The 26,545-nt window shown below is 39.8% G+C and overlaps 1 protein-coding gene across 2 annotated transcripts; it reads right to left on the reverse strand.

Moving 5' to 3' along the window:
• Positions 1 to 554: 554 nt before the first annotated feature.
• LOC148017824 (haloacid dehalogenase-like hydrolase domain-containing protein Sgpp) lies at positions 555 to 20,635 on the reverse strand. 2 transcript variants are annotated; one of them, XM_087661922.1, is made up of 8 exons: positions 20,617 to 20,635; positions 20,450 to 20,538; positions 20,292 to 20,368; positions 2,808 to 2,882; positions 2,569 to 2,690; positions 2,314 to 2,468; positions 936 to 1,197; positions 555 to 827 (listed from the first exon to the last, which is right to left on the reverse strand). In XM_087661922.1, exons 2-8 carry the CDS (start codon positions 20,509 to 20,511, stop codon positions 672 to 674), a joined length of 909 nt encoding a protein of 302 aa, XP_087518048.1. In that variant the 5' UTR covers positions 20,512 to 20,538; positions 20,617 to 20,635; the 3' UTR covers positions 555 to 671. The 2 variants fall into 2 exon arrangements, with proteins under 2 accessions (XP_087518048.1, XP_087518049.1); XM_087661923.1 differs by lacking the exons at positions 2,808 to 2,882; positions 20,617 to 20,635 and having other exon boundaries at positions 20,450 to 20,607.
• Between the last annotated feature and the right edge of the window lie 5,910 nt (positions 20,636 to 26,545).

A 26,545-nucleotide genomic window follows, 5' to 3' on the forward strand; every position in this document is an offset into this window, starting at 1 on the left:
AAAAATAGATTGTTGAGTGAACCACAACACGAAAAGTTTCATACGTAATTTTACATACCTGGGAGTGTCCGATATCGGATAACTAAATAGCTCCGTTGGGTTCAGCAGCCAGCTCATGAGTCATGACAGTGAGCACAGGTGCGCACGTTGGAATCGAGCTTCGCATACCTCTTTAAAACGTTGAAAATTTCGAGCTATTTCTTTCTACAGAAATCAAAATGGCACTTTTAAGATCAGTTGCTTGCAACAAATATGCTGTCACTTGATCAAGAGCCTAGTTAGAGGTGTGGCCCCCTTCCTCGTTCTTTATATTTCATAGCTTGAATGACGAAGTGCTTGCACATATTTTTAACGATTCTGGGTCTTAATTTGATCCATTTTTGCGCTTCAAACTTTGACTTGATAAAATGAATTTTGTTGGATAGCACATGTTGTGACGCTAACGTGATTGATTGTGTGGACAGGATGATTTGGGTCTTGAAGCGCCTCAGAGATTTCTTCTATGTTTGCTAGAAAGTTATAGAAATTATCACTAGTTAAGAAGCACACCCAAATGATACCAGTAATAGCGACGACTGCAACTATCAAGAAGTAAAGGCCAATTAGCCACGGCAAACATGTCAATTCCCAGATTTACATGACAGTGTACACCTTCGCAACAAATATCCGTGTCAGCCTTGCAGTGTATCCCACAATTTGGGATCTTTAAAGCTGCTTACAACAAGAGATGCACCTGCCTTTGACAGTGATTCTTCTGAATTTCTTGTGGCTATGCCAACAGCTGCCATTCCAGCTGAAATAGCAGCTTGTAAGCCCGTTGATGAGTCCTGCAAAGAGACACTGAATCAGACATCAAAGTTTGCTCCGGGGGTTTCATGCTGAAGTACACGCCTTGAGCACATTTGCGTAGACTGGTATTTCCAAAACAAAATTACCTCAAATACAAATGCTTGGTCAGCTGAAAGCCCAAGATGGTCCAGTGCCTTCCAATAGGGATCAGGGAAAGGCTTGGCCCGCTCACATTCAGTACCCACCACAAGAATCTCAAAGAAGTCTGAGAGCCCTAAAATTGATAGCATCAATTCTGCATTCACACGAGGTGCATTTGTAACTGCAGCACGCTTAAGCCCTCTGTTCTTTATCCACTGGCACAAGGTCTCCAGACCTTCTACAGGCTTGAGTTGCGCAAGCGCCAGACTGTTGATACATAAGGGAGTGTTAGATAAAATCAGAAGCATGGATTAAGACTCTACTCGAAGCAAAAGTACATAAGGGAGTGTTAGCTAAGATCATTAAAAACTTTGTGGATGTACGAATATAGCAGTGATAGGCTGGCATCAACTGCTTCACAAACTTAGGATATTGTTGTGATCAAGTTACCATCTAACTGCCTACCCACTCAACCAAAGGATTACTTCATATTCTTGTCTTTACTCAATGCCTAGGTCTGGTATATATCTGCACTCTGGTACATACCTCCACATCCAAGGACATCCCTACATCGTGTACTCCAGGAGACTATAGGTAGGTTCAAGAGTTTACGTTCTATATCAAGGTAACTGATGTCAGCATATGCATAGCCCATATCACCTGTTAGAAACATTCCCAATTATACAGCAAAAGATTCATCAGAAACAAATTCATCTTCGCACAATGTGCTTTAGAAAGCCACTCCAGGCTCATTGAAACTAATCTATCCATCTTTGCACTGGGTCTCATGACCATCAATGGAAGCCACACATTAACCTATTGTCACTATCTCACTTACATGCTCTATTGTAATAGAGAACTATGAATGAACATCTGTGCACACTCCAGACTTGAAGATGAAGGTGGTTTGTTCCTCTCCTGTGATTATTCAATCGGACTAATCATATTTGCTCCAAAGCTAACTGCATGAGGGTTGTCATAAGCCACTTGTCTGACAGGCTGCTGCAAGCTGGATTCATACACAAGTTGAATCCTCTTTCCAGCAATTTAAAGAAGCAAATATTGTTTTCTTGAAGGGGGAAAGCAGTTGATAGGTTGGATACAAGTGTTTTGGGGGCCCTATAGAGTATTGGACTCTCTCTCTTGCCTTATACTCAGTCTTATCAAAGGTGTAGACTGAGCCTTATTCATCACAGTATTGGACTCTACTTGAAGCAAGAGTACATCAGAGAGCTGGATCATCACAAAAAAGTGAGGGTGACTTTATGCATTACCTATCATCTTTGTGCTGCACATGCACCAAAAAAATGTGATTGTGTATCTCAGTACACTAGTGCATGCTTGTTCTTCCAACTGATGAAAGGCAAAAATTAAAAACTATACCTACGAAAACGAGCCTCTTTCTCCTCCATAAAGTTCATGCATTTATCCTGTTCCCAATCGGGGAACAAATTATTGACCACTTCCACCACATCTCTCCCTGTTATATGCTGAACAAAAAACTCTTCAGTGATTGGCTTTCCACCTTGAAATCCAACCTGCAAGGACATTCTCTTGCTTTTAGCACTTGTTATGCCTGCTTCATACACATAATATGATATTCAGAAAATGAATTCCTACAGAAAGTAGATGGCATACTTGTTGGAGAAGTTCAACAAAGGCAATATGATGCAATGGATCAGAGTCGCAGAGTGTTCCATCAACATCAAAAATTATTGCTTTTAAAGACTCTAATGGCGGAATGGATCGCCTAATCATCTCTGCTAAATTCAACACATTTCTATGAGCAATTTAAAAATACACTTTGGGTACTATTTACAAGCCAGGACAGAATGAAACATATAAACTGTTCTGACTGTTTCTTAGACAAACTTTACCTGAGCTGTTTACCACACCAATTGCATGGCAGTGCACATTTGTTCCTTTTCTAATCACTTCTTCTGGTGTCCTAGCTGTTTCACCCAACACAATCTTCACACTCAAAACTACAAAAGTTCTTAATCATACATTCTATGTTCAAGAAGTGCGGTATGCTCAATGTTTTCCTAAGTCACTTCACTTCATTATAAAACATAAACTCCTTGGTATCAATGTATATATCCAAACTAGATAACCCAATGATCATCATTCTCACATATACAAAAAAGAAATCCTCATTCAGTAAATAAAAGGAGAAAATGACTAGGTCTCAATGGTCCGAAGTATATAATATTAAGCAAGCAACCAGAAATGTGTCAAAGGATCTTGCATCCCTTTAAGTTGAATTCAATTCAGCCAGACTAAGGCTTATTTGAAGGGTCCACTTGGGACATGTGTCTATATCTTTCAACAGCCCACCTCATACTCGTGCTCATAGATGGTGTTCAGCTTCAAACTCTAATGAGCCATTGTGCACAACCTCCTTTAGAGCAACCACAACCCCTAACATCGGAAATCACCACCATAAAGGGCTAATTGAGGTCATGCACCTTCAACATGGAGGAAACAAGATGTACTTCAACTCCTTGAAAGTATGTTTCATCTCCTCGGCTCATATCCATCTACTCATATCAAATGGTCATGGTTGGTGGCATCTGTAGAAGTTAATATCACGTTCACATATTACTGCACAAACCACCTATTGAAAATTGTCAATCTCAAGAACATTGGCACACAATTCTAAGTTTCAATACATCTTTAGGACTAGGCAACTCCACTATTAGCTTGACCTTCTCAAGATGTACATTCATGACCCTTCCAAAAACCATGTGCCCCAAATAGGATATGGATACCATAAAAGATTCCCACTCTTCTGATTCATCAACATTTTATTCTCCTGCAAAAGCTCAAGTACTTCCCATAGGTCACAATGCTCTCCTAGGGACTTAAAGTAAACCAACATATCATCAAGGAGCACAAAAATATACAATCTAACTTAGATTGCAACACCCATGCCACAAGCATGAAAAATTGAGCCATTGCAATCAACTACCCAAAATGAAGCACCACAGTACTGTTGAACAAGCCAAAATGTGCTTGAAACTCCATATTGTTAATGTCTTCAAAAGACAATTTCACATCTTATGGTAACCAACTTCAAGTCTATCTTGCTAAAAATCATCACCCCAACTCGCTAATCCAACAACTCATCAATCCTGTCGATGGAAACCTGTTCTTTTTAGTGGGCTAATACAATTTATACTCGCTCTATGTTTAGAGCTCCTCAAACTCCTTGCCCATGCAATGAGCTGCCTTGAAAATGGTTCTAGACTTGAACCTAGCTTAATGGTTAAATCCCCTGAAGGGATTGGAGTAACTCATCCAAGAAGAGAGTCAAACTCCACAACAATGACATGCCCATCTCATTTGATTCACCTTGCTGAATATTAAGCAAGCAGCCAGGAATGTGTCGAAGGACCTTAACTTGGGTCCACTTGTTAAGCCCAAACTGCTAAGGGTGAAGCAACGTTGTGCAAAGTCCCACCACTCACCACACCTCCATCAAAGATGAGCTCTGTGTGTGTGTGTGTGTGTGTGTGTGTGTGATGATCCACCAAACCCGTCTAGTTGTACAAGCAAGGGTGACCTAGGATAACTCCAACACTGACATGGGTGGCAACCTGTAAGAAATCTACCCCCTCAAAACCCTCAATCCAAGCAACCAAAGTTTTTACCTACTCCCTCATGTGGTACTTTCTTGCTTTAGGATTCATCTTTAGGTAAGAAGCCTGCTCCACGAGTGTTATACTGGTCTATACATTCAGAGATGGTATATCAGTCTCAAATCAAATTCTTGGATCCACTGCCATCCACCAAGCAAAGAGCACAATCACTTGCCATCATCACCTACATAACCCAATCACATCACCTAAACCAAAATTATTTCACGTCCCAGGAGTGGTAAGTGAATGATAATGCTATCTCCAACTTGTAGTCCATAGGACTAAAGTGTTGGAGAATGGCTGAGCACACCTCAAACCAAGTTCTCATGGCATGTGTCTGAGTATATGACTCCTAGCAAAGAGCTACTCCATCTTTAAGACACTTCTGGATATAAAAAATATCAAATCCCTCTAATCACAACACGGAAACCAAGCTATGAAGGCAAGTGGGCTAACAAAGAGCATAAAGAATACAAACTCCTCAAACAGCAAATGAATGCTTAGGGAAATAGCACGAGAAATGGAAGAATAAAAACAATGACCCCCACACAAACAAGGTATGAGATGCAATAGATGACACGCAATTTTAGATGCTGCGAACAGCATGGTAGAGTATGATGTCACGAGTACATAATTCGGATGAGAGCAGCCAGCCAGCACTCCAAGGATACCTGACTGACAACTGAATGTCAATGCAACATAGAAGAGTTTGAGAATAACAGCTGCATTTGGTGGCGCAGAGGCTGCATTCATGGCAAGGATGGCAGAATGGAGATAGCTGCACTTTGAAGGCTGGCAGCAGTGAGGAAGAGCAGTTGTGACAGCAGAAAAGCTACATATTCAGCACTATGATGACATGGATCATGGCAGCAGTTTGCAAGTAGGAGCAGTGTTGATCATCAACTAGAGCTGGCAGCAGGCTGCAGACACCTGTGTTTTGCAGTAGGATAGCAACATACAATTCGGCAATAGGAGATGTTGCTAGGACAATTCAGAAGGTAATTAGACAGCAAAACAATGGATTGGCTAATGAAATTTCCAATGGATGTTGGGTGCTGAACAGAATGACGGTGCTGAAATGCAATAATAGCTGATACAAGGGTGGAGTGTGGTTGTCAGATTATCCCCCTTGGCCCCTTTTATAGAGTTTAGTGGGACTTTTGTCCTACCAACAAATGGTTCGTATAGTGATGGAGTGTGATTGTCGAACTAATAACCCCCATCCCGGGGCCTTTTGGCCCCTTTTATGTGACTTTTGCCCTACCAATACTCAAATAACAGAAACAAATTTAGTTTCCTTTCTAACACAATGTATGAGGGCTCGACAAATTGCCCGATGATTGAGCAATTAATTAAGGCCTAATTTTTCATTGCTGAACACCCTCTCGCAAGCCCAAACATTGGAAATGATAGAAAGTCTTTCCCCAACTCTTTTTCTTAGATTAAGGGAGCCAAGGAGTTACCCCTGAAAGATCTTGATGATAAGGGGAACATTGCCATGAATGAAAGTTGCTTGGGATAGATGGTCATAGAGAAGGGCAAGCAAGCCCCATCATTACAGCCCATGAGGAGGTACAATACTTCGCATGTAAGGGTTTTCACTTGGAAGGCCAGCAAGGCACCCAAATCATAAAACACAATGTTATGCAAGGGTGCCACGTTATGCAAAGGATTTTACAAGAATTCAAGGGGCAACAACCTAGTAAAAAAAGGGACGAAGTCCATGCCAAAGACAAAAAGTTAAAACAAATTACAACCTGAACATAGTCAAAAGGACACAATTTTGAGAGAGATTTTCTAGTTTATGAGAAAGAGTTGTTGACTATAATTCATGCAGAAATTATTCGTCCCCTTTGTATTAAGAAACATGCTTTACATTTCTTCTTCTGAGTACATCTCCTACTAGTGAACCTCAAGATAGGAATTTAATGCAGGTCGACCGTATCAGCATTTTCACCCATTTTAGGGCAGATCAGCTAGTTTAGCAGCTGTTCTCTATTTTAAGCTGCCTGCCTTTTCAGCCTGACACATCAAGTCATCAGCACCTCCATTCTCCTCATTGCGGACTACCACTTTCATTCTGTCTGCCACACTCTTGTGGACTCACTGCTGCAGACCAGCAACATGCAGTGCCATTTGTCGCAACTTTGTATTCAGCATTCATTTTCCAATCGGTGAAGATTTGTTCATTCTCTGCATCCTCTTTGTTCCTCTTGTTGGGTGTAAAGGCCCTTACGCTACTCCGGTGTGTATATTACTTTAAACATGTGAACTAACCCGTGCGGGTGTAAGTGTACTGTACCCTAAGTATAAATGCATTCTTTTATTCTTTGTGTGTATCACACTAGTACACACCTATCTGTCAACTCTCACTCTCACTCTGTTCACTCAACCACTGCTGCACCTCAATCGACGTGGATACTCTGTTTTGGTTCCGCTCGAACTCTTCAAACTGGTACTAAATCAGGAGAATCGGTGCACTCAAGCAGTCGTAACCAGCAGTCAGGTAATCGTGACAGGCTGGCAGGTCTGTTGACAGGGCAGTTCGTGTGCAGAAGACAAGTCAAAGTCAACGGCAGCTGCAATAACACCTGCAACAGGCGCCACAGGCTGGCGGGCCTGTCCAAGGCTGGTCAAATCAACAGCTGACGGGTCAGGCAAACTACGGGGACCAGGCGGACTGCACGCGATGGGCCAGGACTGCGGGCGATGGGCCAGACTGCAGGCGATGAGCCAGAAGGGTCGATGTTTTTATAAATTCAATTTCTTGAAGAATCAGACCTCTTATTTTACTGGGTGTTCGTGCACGCAAGCACAGAACACAGATTTGTGTGAATTTACACCTGAAAATTTGGGCCTTTTTCAGGATTTGGTGCCGGACATGCATAACAGTGACTGTTGACCCATAAATTGCAGACATTGGGTGCACATGCCTCCAAAATTTTGGGGCTTTTCATTTATAAGTGAAATTACACTCGGTTGAGCCAATTTCATTGAAATTGGAGCACTCTTTGACCCTGAAATTTAGGCCTTTGGCAAAATCCGTAAAATTTTTGCAACATTTGCCCGTATTTGATGCTCGGGAAGATGTATTGATGCAATTGGGGCAGATTTACTGCAAAAATTTTGGGGTTTTTTCACATCGGTGATGCACTTTGAGTCGATTTGAGTCTTGACAATGAAATTTACAACACATTCACTGCTAAGTGGGAGAAATTTGAACTTGGGATGTTTCAAATGTTGTAAAAGGGCAGCTTCTCTTGGTATATGTATTGTTGAATACTCATTATGCAGTAAAACAATGGTATATACAGCACTTGGGTTATTGCATTTGGGCATTATGGTGATGTATTACTAAAGTGGGAGCTATCATTCATGCAAATGTATCAGATTTGATTTGTGTACATGCTATAATCAGTACTTGAGACTGAAATTGCAGCAAAACATCTACTTCTTGGACATCTTGGAAGTACAAGTGTGTATACTTGCTATTACACTCAACAACTTTGCTAATTGGCTGAAAGTATTCAGCATTTTATTACACTATTTATTGCTGAAGATGGCTGGCAATGCATCTACATCTTACACAAAGAATCTCTGAGATTTGTAAATTTGATGGCAATGGCTTTGATCTTTGGAGAGATCGTATGCAAGGTATACTCTTTCTGAAGGATTGCGAGGATGCCTTGGCAGAACATAAGCACGTTGCTTTGTCAAATGAGGATTGGGCTAAAAATCTTGGTTGACATCAAGGGACTTCCTACTGCCTATGCAGTTTGGGGAGAAACTCAAGGGTACGTATGAGAATACAACTCCTGTTAATCAAGTACATCTCATGCAAAAGTTGGTAAACTTGAAGCTTGATGAATCTAAGCCTACCTCAGAGTATTTGAATGCTTTCACTGTTATTTTGAGTCAATCACAAGATGCAAGCATGCCAACTTTTGATCCTAAATTGAGGGCTATCTTCTTGCTCATGACTTTACCCAATTCATGAGAAGCATTGGTTGTGTCATTGAGCAACAACCCCAATTTGGCATTTGATGGTGTGCATGGTTCTATTCTCAATGAAGAGATTAGACGCAAGGCAAGTGGGGAAAATAGTGGATCGGCCTATAATGTAAGAGAAAGAACTGAAAAAAGGTCAAATGCTGCAAATAAGAACAAAAATCACAGCAAAAGCAAGGAAAAACAGCAAGACATCTCTTGTTATCAGTGTGGTTGCAAAGGGCATAAAAAGCTCGATTGCAAATACTTTAAAAAGGAACAAGAATGCAAGAAGCAAGCTAATGCAAAAGGCAAAAAGAATGAAAAGGATGGCAGCTCTACCCTTAGGAAACAGAAAAAGCAAATGTGGTATCTAGTGTTATTATTGAGGGGATAGAAAAAGATAAAGATACTAATTTACTAGTTGCATCTTCAAATCCACCTGCTATGATAGTTGAGGACATGTATATCACTAAAAGGGATGTGATAGATACTTTGTTGTCAACTCATGATGGTTTGCCATAATCGTGGATTGTTGACAATGGTGCTTCATTTCATGTAACTCCATCTTTGGAGTGCTTTTCTTCTTATGTAAAAGGTAATCTTGGAAAAGTCTTATCTAGGCAATAACCATGCATGTGATATTGAAGGAATGGGCACCATACACCTAGCTCTTGAAAATGGTCAAGAATTGATCTTTCATGATGTTAGGTATGTACCTAACATTAAGAAGAGTTTACTTTCTCTTGGGCAACTAGACAACAAGGGTTACTTCACTACTTTTGGTGGTGGAATGTGGCTACAGAAAGGGTCTATGCTACTCACTACAGGTGGTAAAAAAGAAACTCTATATTATCTCTACTATAAGGCACTTCCTGGAAAGTTTGTTGCAGTTGCTGAAGTGCAGTCACACATAGAGTTATGGCACAAGCATCTTGGACACATGAGCCAAAAGGGTTTGCACACACTTTCTTCACTTGGAAGAGTTAATGTGAAAAACTCTATTTTGGAAAAACATGTAAAGAGTTAATATTCTCATGGACCCTCTAGGAAGGCATGTATCTTGGATTTAGCTAGAAAGCTATGGGTTTACTTGCTTAAGCACAAAAGCGAGACATTGGATGCTTTTAAAAAGTTTTATGCATTTGTTAGTACTCAAAAGGGTTTAAAATTAAGATACGTAAGAATAGACATCAAGGGAGAGTATGTATCTAAAGAATTCAGTGAGTTTTGTGATGTGAATGGGGTGCATCCTATCCACAGCTAATCTCCCACTGTCGTTTTGGGGAGAGGCACTTAAATCCGCGGTGCATATTTGCAACCGATCTCCACATCCTACACTTGAAAGTGGCATCCCTAAAGAGGTTTGGTTTGGCAAACCTGCTTCATATGACCACTTAAGGGTTTTTGGCTGAGAATAGTATTTGCTATGGAAAGGGTACATTAGATCTACAGGGGTATTGTGATGCAGACATGGCAAGTGACTTGGATACTCGCAAGTCTACTAGCGGATACATCTTTACCTTGACTGGTGGGACAGTTTTTTGGTGCTCTAGATTACAAAAGATAGTAGCACTTTCTACCACTGAGACTGAATATATTTCAGCCATTGAAGCTTCGAAAGAAGCTATTTGGCTTGGTCGCTTGGTCGAGGATTTTGGGCTGCACACCAAAACACTTGTACTTGGATGTGATAGCTAGAGTGTTGTATACCTGGCTAAGAATGCCATGTTTCATGTATGTGCCAAACATATTGATGTTAGGTATCATTTCAGCAAACAGGTTCTTGATGATAGTCTAGTCATACTAACTAAGATCAAAACACAGGATAACCCTGTAGATGTTCTTACTAAAAGTCTTACAAAGGCTCAACATAAGCATTGCATTCGACTGGTGGGAGTTGGTTAAAGGTTTGCTTAGGACCTTTAAGTGGGATGTTGTTGGGTGTAAAGCCCCTTACGCTACTCTCGTGTATATATTAATATTACTTTACACGTGAACTAGCCCTTGTGGGTTAAGTGTACCGTGCCCTAAGTATAAATATATTATTTTATTCTTTGCGTGTACCACACTGGTACACACCCATCTGTCGACTCTCACTCTCTATTCACTCAACCACTACTGCACCTCAATCGACACACATCCTCTGTTTTGCTTCCGCTTGCACTCTTTACCTCTTTCCTTCTCTCTGTGTATTCATGATCTTCTTTTGTCATGCAGTCTCACAGTTTCTATATGCAAACATTACATGCTAGGGGCTAATTTCATTGTGCAAATAGATCATCAAACTTTGAGACGTTATTTCACTCATGCTAGGGGCTGATTTCATTGTGCAAACAGATCGACAAACTTTGAGACATTATTTCACTCAGACTGTGTTGTCTAAGAAGCATGTTGTCATGAGAACATAAAAATATTGCTTTGCTTAGCATTTGATTAAAAGTTAATCAAGTATGCTAATGTGGCTTGCACATGTGAGATACAACTTTATTATTTCACAGTGGGACCTAGGACCCCGAGATATTAGTTGGTACCAAAGGCAAAAGTTATAATAAATTATTCTTGACAGATACTAGGTGGTACCCACCGTCAAATTTGGGCCTAGACCAATTTATTGGCCACTAATATCAACGGTGACATTAGAAACTTGGTATTAATTAATTAATTAATACTAGTCCAAGGGTCAATAATTACTCGGGTATACGTGGAAGACAATTTGGCCTAGCCAATTTAATTATTGGCTGGTGGAATTATTTTTCTGGGCACTAGAATAATTGTTAAATTAATTTCCAAAATTAATATTTTGAAAATTAATATACTAAGCTGAATAATGTTTGAAAATGGGTTTAGAAGGCTACCACTTGGCAAAACTTGTCCATGCAAGAAGCAAAAACGTTTTTTGGACTGGTGGGAGTCTATTAAAATCATTGTGAGAGAGAAGGAGACTATTAGAGAGCAAGGAGATATTGCTGATGTGATTTGCAGCCACCAAGAACCATTCCTATAGTAGGTGGCAGTTGTTTCGAGTCCTCCAGGAGCAAGGGACAACATCCCAAGGTCTCTCTGGGGCATGTGAGGGCATACAGGAGGGGGCGGCAATCTTTCTCGTGGTCCTAAGTTATAGATGGTAGCTTCCATGGCTGTTTGAGCAAAGAAACAACAATTTTTCAGCCTTTCTTGCGATGAAATTCTAAACTCTCTCTCTAAAACACTCTCTCTCATCCCCCAACCATCTCCCAAGTTATCTTAGCAAAATCAAGCCATTCAAGTCAATAGAGGTGGAGAAATTGAAAAATCTCTACTGTACATCTTAATTTACAACAAAAATTAGGATTTGAAAATCACATTAAGATGCGTGCTCAAAATTGAGGGCCTAGGACTTGAATTCGTGTAGCTGAAATCGAGGAATTTCAAGGAGATTCAAGAGACTAGCCAAGCAATATCAAATTTGGGACTAAATTTGTCTTTCAAGGAGAAAGGTAAAGGCTAATCCTCGAGTAAACCAAGGGGCAAATTCATTTGAAGGCTTACTGGTCATTTATGACAGTAAAAGACACTTGGATAAGCGAAGGAAATTTATGAATCTCAATTGTACTCCATCCATTTGCAATTAAAGATAAAGAAATATCACAAGGAGTGCCAATTTTGGGGCCAACGCGCTATTCATTATCCAAGATTTAAGTGGTAAAGTGTGCATTTCAATTTGTATGAATTGTTTACTTGCTATAATTATTGTTAAATAATATTATTAACACCCTATCAAAGGAGGAAGGTTGGTTTCAAGGTTCCATCTCCAAGATACCATCAATTTACCTCGAATTGATGGGACCCGAGGTACTTAAATGAAGGTCAAAAGCATTGCTCAAGTACTGAAATTGTGTCGAACTGAGCATTTACAACAAGTATGTCATCTTACAGTGAGATGAGATCAAGCAATGATGATGCATCTAATTCTGAAATTGTACATAATGAAGGTGAAAATGCAATGCCTCATCTTGGAACAGGCACACAACATAGACAACAAGTTGATAATGTTGGTTTAGACCAAAATCTGGGTCCTTCTAGCTCTTTAGAGGCTGATGACTAGCAAGAGGAAGAGAAATTTGATGACTAGTTTAAAGATCAACTAAGGACAACAACTGAAATGTTTAAGTAATTGGCAAATGATGCCAATGGGGCAATTGATGCATATGCAAGGCCAACTTGGCAATGCCAATCTAATGGGTTTTGGACAACAAGACATGCATACAATGATGGGCAGCCAAGGTAGTTTAGTGATAGCACTAGTTTCCATGCTATGGTGGGTCAAGGACCCCATATAGGGATGTATGGTGCAACTCCTTATGGTATGCAGCAACCAATGCATGGTGTGCAAGGCCCAATGTATCCAAGTATGGCTAGTAGTATGCATAATCCCATGTATAGCAATGTTGGCATGATGCTAGGGCACAAAGTGACAAGTTTGGCAATGCATATATGCAGCCCACTCTGTTTGGGACTCATGGTGTTAATGTTGGTCATACAAATGCTCCATATAGTGCTGGTCATGGGGAAAATTTAGCTAGTAATGCTTGCATGAGGACAAATGCAGCTATTAATGCATGCAATGTATGGAAAAATGGACCTTGGTATGGCTCATAATATGCAAATTCCCAGGCACAATCACATTGCAATAATCCAAAGTATGAAAACAAAAATGTTCCCTAATACATCCGGTGCTCCTAGCATGTTAGGAACACATGAGTGGCTAGTCAATTGGATACAATGTTACATATTAGTTAAGATCAAACTACAACAATGTGAAAGTATAAAGAATCTCCATGCTCCAAAGAGACAAAGGCCTAGAACCTAGTGAAGATTTTGAGGCAAGTAAAGTTACAAGTAAAGTTTCCATGTGCTTCTTGGTGAAGCTTCAGCATTGTTTCACCTATGAAAGAATGCAACTAGATGGAGGAGGATGACCTAGCATATCATCCTTAGTGGTGCACTTTACCTTGATGTGTTTTAGTTAAAGCCGATTTTGGATTAGGATCTTTCACACTCACCATGGCATTGAAAGTCTAGAGTATTGCTTGATGCTCAATGGAAAGGTTACACCTCCACTACCCTAGTGAGTGATGGACAGCTCAACTATATAGTGGATCTCGAATGTACTTGGTTTGCATTCAAGGTACTGTATACTAATAGCATTTCTGCCATTGGGATCACTATTCAGTGTACTAGTCACTTGAGTTGCTATGCAAATGCGTATGGTCTGCACCTAGGCTCTCAAACTATACATTTGCAAGGTTGCTAGCAAGTATGGAATACATGGAATGTACATTTTGATGTGATGTACATTTGCAAGGCATATATTGAATATATAGATGGAATGCAGCATACATTTGCAAGTGATACAAGAGAAGTATAATTGCATAAGTTACATGTGGTTTGCAATTGATGTATGCCTTACATGAATATCATACAGTGCATCATTGTGATGAGGCACTGGTTATGCTTAGTATAATGCCTTGGTGGTCAGAAGAACGTTGGCTTTTGGCATGTGGATGCATCCTTTATAGTTCTGATGATGGTTATGAATCATGATTCATGTGTGTGGATCGTAACTAGTTTAAGTGATTGGAATTTTAAGCATGCAGAGGGTATGAGCATTGTTAAGCAATAGGTGCACATGTTTGACTATGATGCCAACATGTATTTCCAATAATAACAACAAATGCTTTGGCACATTGCAATGCAATCGAGGACGATTGGAAGGATTTCAAGGGAGTGATCAAGAGAACATGAAATTGTATTGCTTTGCTTAGCATTTAATTAAAAGTTAATTAAATGTGATAATGTGACTTGTGCAAGTTAATTATTTCACAGTGTGGGATCTAGAATCTCGAGATATCAATTGGTGCCAAAGGCAAAAGTTATAATAAGTTACAAGTACTAAGTAGTATCCAGTGTCAAATTTGGGCCCAAATCTAAGAATCAATAATTACTCAAGGATACTTGAGAGATAATTTGGCTTGGTCAATTTAATTATTGATTGGTGGAATTTTTTTTTGGATACTAAAATAATTATCAAATTACTTATCAAAATTCATATTTTAAAATTTAATTTAATAAGCTGGATAATGCTGAAAATGGAATTAGAAGGTTTGTGCTTGGCAAAACTTACCCATGCAAGTGAAAAAAACGTTTTTGGAGCCTGGTGGAAATCTATTCCAACCATTGTGAGAGAGAAAGAGGCTGTTAGAGAGCCAGGAGATGTTGCTAATGTGATTTGCAGCCATCGAGGACCATTCCTACAGCAAGTGACAACTATTTGGAGCCCCCCAAGAGAAGGTGACAAAAGCCCAAGTTCTTTTGGTGCGTATAAGAGCATACAAGAGGGGGCAGCAGTCTTTCTGGTGGTTCTTAGTTATAGGTGGTAACTTCCATGGCTATTTGAGCAAGACAGCAGCAACTTTTCAAGCTTTCTCGCGATGAAATTCTGAACTTTCTCTCTCTACAGCATTCTTTCTCATCACGCCACCATCTCTCAAGTAATCTCAATGAAATCTAGCCATTTAAGTCATTAGAGGTGGAGAAATTGGAAAATCTCTTCTATAAACCCTGATTTACAACAAAAATTAGGGTTTGACAGTCATCTCAAGATGTGTGGTTAGAGTTAAGGGCCTAGGACTTGGATTCTAGTAGCTGAAATTGAGGAATTTCAAGGGGATTCAAAAGGCTAGCCAGCCAATATCAGATTTAGGGTTGAATTTGTCTTTCAAGGCCAATCCCCAAGCAAACCAATAGGCAAATTGGTTTGGAGGCTTACTTGTCATTTATCACAGCAAGATACACGAATAAGTGGAGGAGATTAGTAAATCTCAATTGTACTCCATCTATTTGCAATTGAAGTTAAGAAATACCACAAGGGGCGCCAATTTTTCGGCAACAAGCTGTCCATTGTCCAAGATTTAAGTAGTAAAGTGTGCATTTCAGTTTATTTGAATTATTTACTTACTGTAATTATTGTTAAATTAGGTTATTACCACCCTATCCAAGAGGGAGGTTGGTTTCACATTTACATTGGGACAAACTTTTATCCATGTTTCACTTTCACATAGTGCATGTGGAAGGAAAGAAAAATGTTGTGGCTAATGTATTGTCTAAGAAACCCCAAATTTCTATTAGTAAACAGATCTTCACCTATCTTTCTCTGGACATTTGGAGCTTTGACATTATATTTCTCTATCAATTATTTGCGAATGTAAATGATCACCTATTGTGAATCCATGCACAAGTGCCTCTACAGAATCAACCGCTGTCTAGGATAGACTAAATGCTCATGCCCATTCCTCACATACAATGCATTTCCAAGGACCACATCAACAAGATGGAGAAAATTTAAGATGAGTTAGTATCCCTTGGGAAGACCGTTCACTTGGAGGACATGGCTGCAAAAATCCTTTAGCATCTCTCCCCTAACCCAAATACAATATTTTCTACAATAGCCTCCTCACCTCATGTGTGGAATACCATCACGTATAGGGAGTTTATGCCAATAACTTTATGGCAATACGCCCATTACAATGAAGCAAATTTTGGTGGATCAAGTAACATTAGCCATGCTTTTGCAGCTAATCCATATAAAAAGGATATAAAAAGAAGAAAGGCAAGAGAGTCAAATCAAAGTCATGTATGAGGTGGGTGAGGCAATGGGGAGATGTCAAGGATTTCTTACTCAAGAAGAGTAGAAAAAAGGGAATGGAGCCTGTAAAGCTCGTTTCCTAATGACCTTACCAAAGGATTGTTCTTGGTAGCATCCTCCACAAAGACCACCTATTTTATGAAGATAACCCAAGTCTTAAGTCGCATAAGGCTATAAACAAAGAGGAGATGAAAGCCTAAATTTGAAACATTCAAACATGTAGGACTTCCATTGCAGAGCTCGAATGAGGATGGTCCGAAAGTAAAGTTATGGTGCCCACACCACAAATAGGCATGGTAGCATCTTCCACAAAGACCACCTGCTCTATGAAGATAATCCAGGTATCGAGTCACATAAACCATAAACAAAGAAGAGATGGAAGCCTAAATTTGAAACATGTAGGATTTCCATTGTGAAGCTCGAATAAGGATGGTTAGGAAGTAGAAGTATGGTACCCAGACCACAAATAGGCACAAATGTGATATCACCAGTAGTGACGAAACCCTACTAATGATAAAGAACCTATTGTCTCCTTAAAACAGCCTCAAAAAGCAATAAATGCTGATTACCAGAAATAAATGGCTTTTATTTTTGGTAATCCTCCACAAATAGAGTCAATTCTGCCCACAATGCTGCCCATAGCCCATCCATCCCTAAACATTATTACACTCCAACCTCATCCATCAGCCTTCTACCCTCACAATGCTGCCCACAGCCCATCCAAAGCTGCTGCTGATCCATCTCAGCCTACTGCCTGTCTGGAGGACATCACCATTAATAGACAACTCCATCAGCCTGCTGTCTGTCTACCACCTAGAGCCACAACCTGCTGTGTGTCAGCTTTTATATTGGCTGCCCCAGCTGGCAACATCACTCCAGCACCTGATGACCTCTTTTCAGCCCATTTCCAGCAGCTGATACCCTGCCTTTTGCTGTTTGGCAGGCCACCTATAGTCATGACCACCATCTAGAGGCACAGGGACTGCTGATGTCATCACCACCTCTTCTAATAGTAGCATTTTACTAATGGATACCAATGTTTGTGCTGCCGTCAACATCATCATCCAGCCTGCTGGATCAATCATTTGCTTCGGGATCCATCACAAGTACGACATCATCATCATCCAGCCTGGTGGATCATTGCTCTGTTCCGGGATCCATCACAAGTACAACACATTCTAATAGGATTCCCAATTACCTCTGCCCCAATCCTTGAGGGATGAAGGTTCAAGGCCCCCTAATTGTATTATTTGTATTCTCATTCACTCATTCTCATTCAGCATTCTATATTCTACGCGTTAAACATTTTTACATCTCTCTATGTTTGCCATACCATTTCTTTACAAAACCTAGAGCCAGTCACACCTGAATGTCAAATAATTAGAAGCACCACTATCCACAAGCCAAGGTTTCTTTGAAGATGAGCAAGCCAATGGAGAATCCTTCACCTAATGGATGTGAAATGGACTCAATTGTGACGATGGAAGCAAATGTGGACAAATATGTAGACTCCTTCACTCCACCCTTCATGCAAAACAAAGGTCTTTTTAAAGATGAACAAGCCAATGGAGGATCCTCCACCTAATGGATGTGAAGATAGATGGACTTGTTAGATATGATCAATGCCCCACCCTCATTAGGTGCTACCAATGATCCATGGTGCTCAAAGTTGTAAGGCCCCCATTATGAGGAGAAGCCAAATGTGAGCCCGGACATTGGTTGAGTCCTGACTTGTATATCAGATGAGATCTATGTGACCGGATGGTAAAAAGGTGACTGTTGTGGGTCTAATCTTTGGGTTAGACAGAGTGGTTAAGCTGGTAGCAACTCGAGGCGCATTGCATCGAGTTGAGGTGTAAGGGAGTTAAAAGGGGGCCCTATTGTGGGGTCTGGGGGCCGCAGAAGCGGCCCCTGGCTGGGGGGGTCCCAGGGGGGCCAGCGGCCCCCCTGGCGGGGGTCCGAGGGCAGCGCCCCCGACCCGATGGTAAAGGGAATATTCCCTGGCCGACTAGTGGAGGCTCATATGGTAGGTCGGTCAGCGACCTTCGCGGGCTATAAAAGCTAGACCCCTTCGCAGCCATCACTCACTTATCTTTCACCCAGTCAGAGTTGTTCCAGCTAGCCTTAAGCTCTTCACCTATCTTCTGTCTAGATCGCCATCTAAACTTCACACAGTGGAAGCGCACGGGTGGACAGAGCCATCTTTGTATCAGTTGTTTGAAGTTAAAGAATTTACTGATTCTCCTCTTATCTGTTGTATACTCTCTATCTCTTTCTCAGATTCTGTTCGCTGCGCCGTGTAATATTTTACAGGACTCAATTGTAGCAATCAAAGCAAATGTGGATGAAGATGTAGGCTCCTTCACTCCATCCTTCGCACAAAACGAAGGTGAGGGTATTTCTTCCAACACTTATCCTTGTGATGTGAGGTCTTTGTCAAAGCACAACAAATGGGGAAGCATATGACCGGACTTAAAGAAAGAAGTGAACATGAAGAGAGAGAGAGAGAGAAAAGATTACAAATTACAAAGTATGAATGTTGAATGCTGAAGGCAGATGTATACAACTCCCTATCAAAGTATCAACTGCCAAAGCTCTCTCACATACAAGAAATTGAAGTGACTGTATCCAATGGCCAAGGCAGCCTATAAAGGCAAAAAATAAAGCGAGAATAACCATCATGCAGCCCCAAAGAGAAAATTAAATTCATTTCTTCTATTTGAGTTTTGGTAGGAAATAGTCTCTTCATTAAGCTTCAAAGAAGAACGAACTCCAAATGAATGGCTGCCACTTCCATGCATACCACCTTCACTCGCAATATGAGCACTTTATAAATGATTGCCATGTCAAAAAACCTGTGAGAAGGACATAACAAAAAAAGAAACTGCAAAGTTGCCACAATTTCCACCTCCCCCACCAACAAAGCTTCAATGTTGGATGTGCTGAGATCATAGTTTGTGACTTGAGGCTACGAATATTCATGGTTTAAGACCACTAGAGGTATAGTAAAACTTTATTCTCAATGAGGTGACTTGGACTACTACGTGCATTTACTATTGTCAACTATTCTCCCTTGGTATGCATCATAACAACCATTGTCATGCGCAAGTAAAGGGATGAGTAAAGGTTTATTCTCAATGAGGTGACATGCATATTCCATGCATCTGAAGTAGAGGATCATGCACGAGCTGGACTACAATGTGCATTTACTGTTGGCAATTATTCTCCCTTGGTATGCATCATAACAACCATTGTCATATGCAAGTAAAAGGACCATTTCCATCTTTGCATTGTCTTCTCCCTTGTAACTTGTGCATTTGCATATAGTCAACACCTGCTTGAAGCATGAAGAGCAAAAAGTGAATCGGCGAAGCTGGTATAATTAAATCTTGCCTTTGTATAAAGTCAAGGGACACCATTCATGATCCCTAACTTCACTGCAACAGTGTTGATAATGAGCAATTTGGCATCACCTTGGATCAGAATGGGACAAGCTTCATTGTCAAACTTACGACCATTGCACATTATTCTTTTTCTTGTTGACAGATTTAATGAGTTTCATGTGCAAATTCCTTGCAAGAACATGACCAACCTCACTCCTACAATTGTTATCAACAGCCACCGTATTTTTCAAAGTGATATATGTGGGAATCACCAAGAAACAAATACTGTATTTCAGTTCAAATAAGTAGAAGGCATGTTTCAGAGACAGTAAACAAAGAAGTCCTAAAAAAATGTGAAGCGGAAGCAAACATTCTGATTCCCCTTGAAATTCATACAATGGAGCTCGGTGCATGAAAAGGGAAAAGATACCACTGCTCATCGGGCATAGCAAATATAAGCGAAAGACGCTCACAATATCAAACTCCTGTTTCAATAAATTTGGGCCTTAAGGAGAGAAAATCGATAGATGCAGTGGCACCTTGTTGGTCAACTTGAAATAGAGAAAAAATAGCATTCAATGCACTGACAGAAGCGGAGAAACTTGCAAAAAACAAAGAGCACTGCTGCAAAATGCACGACATAGGAGGTCATTCTGGGAGCACCTTTAAGACCTGCTGAAACGGCCTTGATTTCTGAGTTTGTTCTTGTGGCAGCTCTGGAGGAGACGCGTATTAAAGGCCTGCATGTCACAGTAGATAGAGTGAAGTTATAAGAAGAAGTGGGGCAAATAAGGCAGGGAAATGCAGGAGAAGAGGCCAACCCGGAGAGATTGGTAAGCTCAGTGGCGGACGAAGCCCGAGGAGCGGTAAGCCTGAGGTCCATGGTTTGAGAAACAGCCGATGCAGCTTCCTGTCAACGATGAGAAGGGATGATCAAAACAGCCACCGTTCTCCTTCAATGATGAGAAGAGATGATCCAAACAGCCACCTTTCTCGTGGCCTTGATGACAGTCCTTTTCTCCTCCTCCCATGAGTTTCGACCCTCTACGATTAAAAAATTACAGCCACAAAGTTCAAATTCCGAACTCCCTTGCGTTTGTACCTTTCATGCGCTAGCCTGCGACATGCATTAAGGGACACGTGGAAGAAAACGGTGGCTGTAAAGAATAGGTCCCATACATGAAGGCCAAGGCTATATCCACATGTCTTGATCTAGGGGTCTGGTGTTTATATGCCTCATCTTACTACTACTTTTACTTCTTACTACTATATATTACTATATTATTTTAGCTATAGGTTTGAAAAGCCTCGAACTTCCAAAGGGCTTCCTCAACTTACTTTCTTTTCTAAACTTCTTTTTTTAAATATATTATTATATTATTTTAGTATACTATTATATTATACTACTATATTACTATATTATTTTAGCTACAGGTTCGGAAAGTCCCGAACTTCCAGAGGGCTTTCCCAACCTACTCCCTTTTTCAAACCTCCTTTCTTTAATCAAAACCCCCTCCCCTTCTCTCTTTCTCGCGGGTAATATCTCATTTTCTCTTCCCCTTCCCTTTTTTTATTAAAGTCTCCCCTCCTCACCTCCTTTTTTAAAATTAAAACTCCATTTTCTTTTTAATTAAATTTATCCCCTCCCCCCACTCTCTCATGTGTAGGGCCTAGGTTCTCTCTCTCTCTCTCTCTCTCTCTCTCTCTCTCTCTCTCTCTCTCTCTTAGATTAAACTTTTTAATTAAAAGAGAGAGAGAAGAAGACGGAGAGAGAAGGGGGAGAAAGAGGAAAGAGAATAGTCTTTTTTAAATTAAACATTTTTCTTCTCCCTCTCCCCCCTCTCTCTCATGCGTAGCTTGATATTCTAACATTAGTCGAGCAAAGTTCACTTGCTCTGCCATGTCTAAGCTTGTGTACCACATCCTACCTTTATCACCTAAGCAGAGCCCAAATGGCCAAAAGGCTGCTAGGGCTGCCTCTAGACTATTCAATTGTAACTTTCTCCGGTTCCTGGCTTCAGCGAGCCAGGTCGGGTCTTTGGGGATGTTCAAGAATGTATCCCAATTGGTCCAATTCCCAAAATCGGACAGTCTGATTCTGGGTGGTCCGACTTTCAGAGTTGAACAGTCCCGACTGTGGTGATCCGACTACTAAAGATAGTCCGATCGGACAAGTTTCCTCTCTCTCTCTCTCTCTCTCTCTCTCTCTCTCTCTCTCTCTCTCTCTCTCTCTCTCTCTCTCTTTTAATTTAAACTTTTTTTAATTAAACACTTTAAAAGCTTTTTTTAATTTAAAATTTTTCGAATATAGTTTTTCACACACTTTGAGAAGTAAAAGAGAGAGAGAAGAAGAAGAATGAGGATAAAAAGAAAAAGACAGAGAGAGAAGGGGGAGAAAGAGGAAAGAGAATTGTATTTTTTTACTTAAACATTTTTCTTCTCCCCCTCCCCCTCTCTCTCATGCGTAAGGCTTAGGTTCTCTCTCTCTCTCTCTCTCTCTCTGTGATTAAAACTACTCACTTTTCCAAACCTCATTTCTTTAATCAAAACACCCTCCCCTTCTCTCTTTCTCACGTGTAATATCTCATTTTCTCTTTCCCTTCCCTTTTTTCATTAAAGTCTCCCCTCCTCACCTCTTTTTTTAAAATTAAAACCCCATTCCCTTTTTAATTAAATTCATCCTCCCTCCTCCCCTCTCTCTCATGTGTAGGGCCTAGGTTTTCTCTCTCTCTCTCTCTCTCTCTCTCTCTCTCTCTCTCTCTCTCTCTCTCTCTGATTAAACTTTTTAATTAAAAGAGAGAGAAAAGAAGACGGAGAGAGAAGGGGGAGAAAGAGGAAAGAGAATACTCTTTTTTTAATTAAACATTTTTCTTCTCCCCCTCCCCCCTCTCTCTCATGCGTAAGGCCTAGGTTCTCTCTCTCTCTCTCTCTCTGTGATTAAACTTTTTAATTTAAACTTTTTTAATTAAATATTTTAAATTATTTCTTTAATTTAAAATTTTTCGAACATAGTTTTTCGTACACTTTGAGAAGTAAAAGAGAGAGAGAAGAAGAAGAATGAGGATAAAAAGAAAAGACCCGAACCTCGAGAGGGCTTCCCCAACCTACTCCCTTTTCCAAACCTGATTTCTTTAATATACTACTATATTATTTTAGCTATAGGTTCGGAAAGCCCCGAACCTCCAGAGGGCTTCCCCAACCTACTCCCTTTTCCAAACCTCCTTTATTTAATCAAAACCCCCTCCCCTTCTCCCTTTCTCACATGTAATATCTCATTTTCTCTTCCCATTTCCTTTTTTCATTAAAGTCTCCCCTCCTCACCTCCTTTTTTTAAATTAACACCCCATTCCCTTTTTAATTAAATTCATCCCCCCCTCTCTCTCTTATATGTAAGGCCTAGGTTCTCTCTCTCTCTCTCTCTCTCTCTCTCTCTCTCTCTCTCTCTCTCTCTCTCTCTTAGATTAAACTTTTTAATTAAAAGAGAGAGAGAAGAAGACCGAGAGAGAAGGGGGAGAAAGAGGAAAGAGAATAATCTTTTTTAATTAAACATTTTTCTTCTCCCCCTCTCCCCTCTCTCATGCATAGGGCCTAGGTTCTCTCTCTCTCTCTCTCTCTCTCTCTCTCTCTCTCTCCATGATTAAACTTTTTAATTTAAAATTTTTTAATTAAACATTTTAAAAGCTTTTTTTAATTTAAAATTTTTCGAACATAGTCTTCACACACTTTGAGAAGTAAAAGAGAGAGAGAAGAAGAAGAAGGATGATAAAAAGAAAAAGACGGAGAGAGAAGGGGGAGAAAGAGGAAAGAGAATAGTCTTTTTTTAATTAAACATTTTTCTTCTCCCCCTCCCCCTTTCTCTCATGCATAAGGCTTAGGTCTCTCTCTCTCTCTCTCTCTCTCTCTCTCTCTCTCTCTCTCTCTCCTTTAATTAAATCAAACTTCTTTTTAAATCAAAATTCTCACTCTCTCTCTCTCTCTCTCTCTCTCTCTGATTAAACTTTTTAATTAAATATTTTCAAAGCTTTTTTTAATTTACATTTTTTCGAACATAGTTTTTCACACACTTTGAGAAGGAGATAGAATAAAAGAGAGAGAAAAATGATAAAAAGAAGAAAACGGAGAGAGAAGGGGGAGAAAGAGGAAATATAATAGTCTTTTTTTAATTAAACATTTTTCTTCTCCCCCTCCCCCTTCTCTCTCATGCATAGAGCCTAGGTTTTCTCTCTCTCTCTCTCTCTCTCTCTCTCTCTCTCAAATTAAACTATTTAAGAGAGATATATATATATATATATATATATATATATATACAAAGAGCAAAAAAGAAAGAAGAGGAGAGAGAGAGAGGGGTTAAGAGGGTGAGAGAGAAAAAGAAAAAAAGAAAAGAGAGGAGAGAGGGGGGAGAGAAAACCTTGGCTATATTATTTTAGCTATAGGTTCTCCAGAGGGCTTCCCCAACCTACTCTCTTTTCCAAACCTCCTTTCTTTAATATACTACTATATTATTTTAGCTATAGGTTCAGAAAGGCCCGAACCTCCAGAGGGCTTCCCCAACCTACTCCCTTTTCCAAACCTCCTTTCTTTAATAAAAACCCCCTCCCCTTCTCTCTTTCTTACGTGTAATATCTCATTTTCTCTTCCCCTTCCCTTTTTTCATTAAAGTCTCCCTTCCTCACCTCATTTCTTTAAATTAAAACCATATTTCCTTTTTAATTAAATTCATTCCCCCCCCCCTCTCTCTCTCTTGTGTAGGGCCTAGGTTCTCTCTCTCTCTCTCTCTCTCTCTCTCTCTCTCTCTCTCTCTCACTCATATTAAACTTTTTAATTAAAAGAGAGAGAGAAGAAGACGGAGAGAGAAGGGGGAGAAAGAGGAAAGAGAATAGTGTTTTTTTAATTAAACATTTTTCTTCTCCCCCTCCCCCTCTCTCTCATGCGTAGGGCCTAGGTTTTCTCTCTCTCTCTCTCTCTCTCATTAAACTTTTTTAATTAAACATTTTAAAATCTTTTTTAAATTTAAATTTTTTCGAACATAGTTTTTCACACACTTTGAGAAGTAAAAGAGAGAGAAAAGAAGAAGAATGAGGACAAAAAGAAAAAGACGGAGAGAGAAGGGGGAGAAAGAGAAAAGAGAATAGTCTTTTTTTAATTAAACACTTTTCTTCTCCCCCTCCCTCTCTCTCTCATGCGTAAGGCTTAGGTTCTCTCTCTCTCTCTCTCTCTCTCTCTCTCTCTCTCTCTCTCTCTCTGAGATTAAACTTTTTAATTTAAACTTTTACTCCCTTTTCCAAACCTCCTTTCTTTAATCAAAACATTCTCCCCTTCTCTCTTTCTCACGTGTAATATCTCATTTTCTCTTCCCCTTCCCTTTTTTCATTAAAGTCTCCCCTCCTCACCTCTTTTTTTAAAATTAAAACCCCATTCCCTTTTTAATTAAATTCATCCTCCCTCCCCCCTCTCTCTCATGTGTAGGGCCTAGGTTCTCTCTCTCTCTCTCTCTCAGATTAAACTTTTTAATTAGAAGAGAGAAAAGAAGACGAAGAGAGAAGGGGGAGAAAGAGAAAAGAGAAGAGTCTTTTTTTAATTAAACATTTTTCTTCTCCCCCTCCCCCCTCTCTCTCATGCGTAGGGCCTAGGTTCTCTCTCTCTCTCTCTCTAATTAAATTTTTTAATTTAAACTTTTTAATTAAATATTTTAAAATCTTTTTTAATTTAAAATTTTTCGAAAATAGTTTTTCTCACACTTTGAAAAGTAAAAGAGAGAGAGAAGAAGGAGGATAAAAAGAAAAAGACCCGAACCTCCAGAGAGCTTCCCCAACCTACTCCCTTTTCCAAACCTCCTTTCTTTAATATACTACTATATTATTTTAGTATACTACTATATTATTTTAGCTATAGGTTCGGAAAGCCCCGAAACCTCCAGAGGGCTTCCCCAACCTAATCCCTCTTTCAAACCTCCTTTCTTTAATCAAAACCCCCTCCCCTTCTCCCTTTCTCACGTGTAATATCTCATTTTCTCTTCCCCTTCCCTTTTTTCATTAAAGTCTCCCCTCCTCACCTCATTTTTTTAAATTAACACCCCATTCCCTTTTTAATTAAATTCATCCACCCCTCTCTCTCATATGTAGGGCCTAGGTTCTCTCTCTCTCTCTCTCTCTCTCTCTCTCTCTCTCTCTCTCTCTCTCTCTCTCTCTCTCTCATTAAACTTTTTAATTAAAAGAGAGAGAGAGAAGAAGACCAAGAGAGAAGGGGGAGAAAGAGGAAAGAGAATAATATTTTTTTAATTAAACATTTTTCTTCTCCCCCTCCCCCCTCTCTCTCATGCGTAGGGCCTAGGTTTTCTCTCTCTCTCTCTCTGTGATTAAACTTTTTAATTTAAACTTTTTTTAATTAAATATTTTAAAAGCTTTTTTTAATTAAAATTTTTTTCGAACATAGTTTTTCATACACTTTGAGAAGTAAAAGAGAGAGAGAAGAAGAAGGAGGAGGATAAAAAGAAAAAGACGGAGAGAGAAGGGGGAGAAAGAGGAAAGAGAATTGTCTTTTTTTAATTAAACATTTTTCTTCTCCCCCTCCCCCTCTCTCTCATGCGTAAGGCTTAGATTCTCTCTCTCTCTCTCTCTCTCTCTCTCTCTCTCTCTCTCCTTTAATTAAATCAAACTTCTTTTTAAATCAAAAGTCTCTCTCTCTCTCTCTGTGATTAAACTTTTTAATTTAAACTTTTTAATTAAATATTTTAAAAGCTTTTTTTAATTTAAACTTTTTCAAACATAGTTTTTCACACACTTTGAGAAGGAGATAGAATAAAAAAAAGAGAAGAATGATAAAAAGAAGAAGACGGAGAGAGAAGGGGGAGAAAGAGGAAATATAATAGTCTTTTTTTAATTAAACATTTTTCTTCTCCCGCTCCCTCCTCTCTCTCA

This window comes from Lygodium microphyllum, chromosome 21, assembly GCF_053477565.2.
Source record: "Lygodium microphyllum isolate KBCC chromosome 21, Lygodium_microphyllum_v1.1.10, whole genome shotgun sequence".
In the NCBI taxonomy this organism is placed as follows: Eukaryota; Viridiplantae; Streptophyta; class Polypodiopsida; order Schizaeales; family Lygodiaceae; genus Lygodium; species Lygodium microphyllum.

Excerpts from the sequence above, each read along its gene's own strand:
- LOC148017824 (XM_087661922.1), bottom strand. The coding sequence starts at position 20,511 with ATGGACCTCAGGCTTACCGCTCCTCGGGCTTCGTCCGCCACTGAGCTT. Across the intron at positions 2,469-2,568 it reads TTGTTGAACTTCTCCAACAA|GTTGGATTTCAAGGTGGAAA; the intron begins GTATGCCATCTA and ends ATGTCCTTGCAG. Across the intron at positions 828-935 it reads ACCAAGCATTTGTATTTGAG|GACTCATCAACGGGCTTACA; the intron begins GTAATTTTGTTT and ends GTCTCTTTGCAG.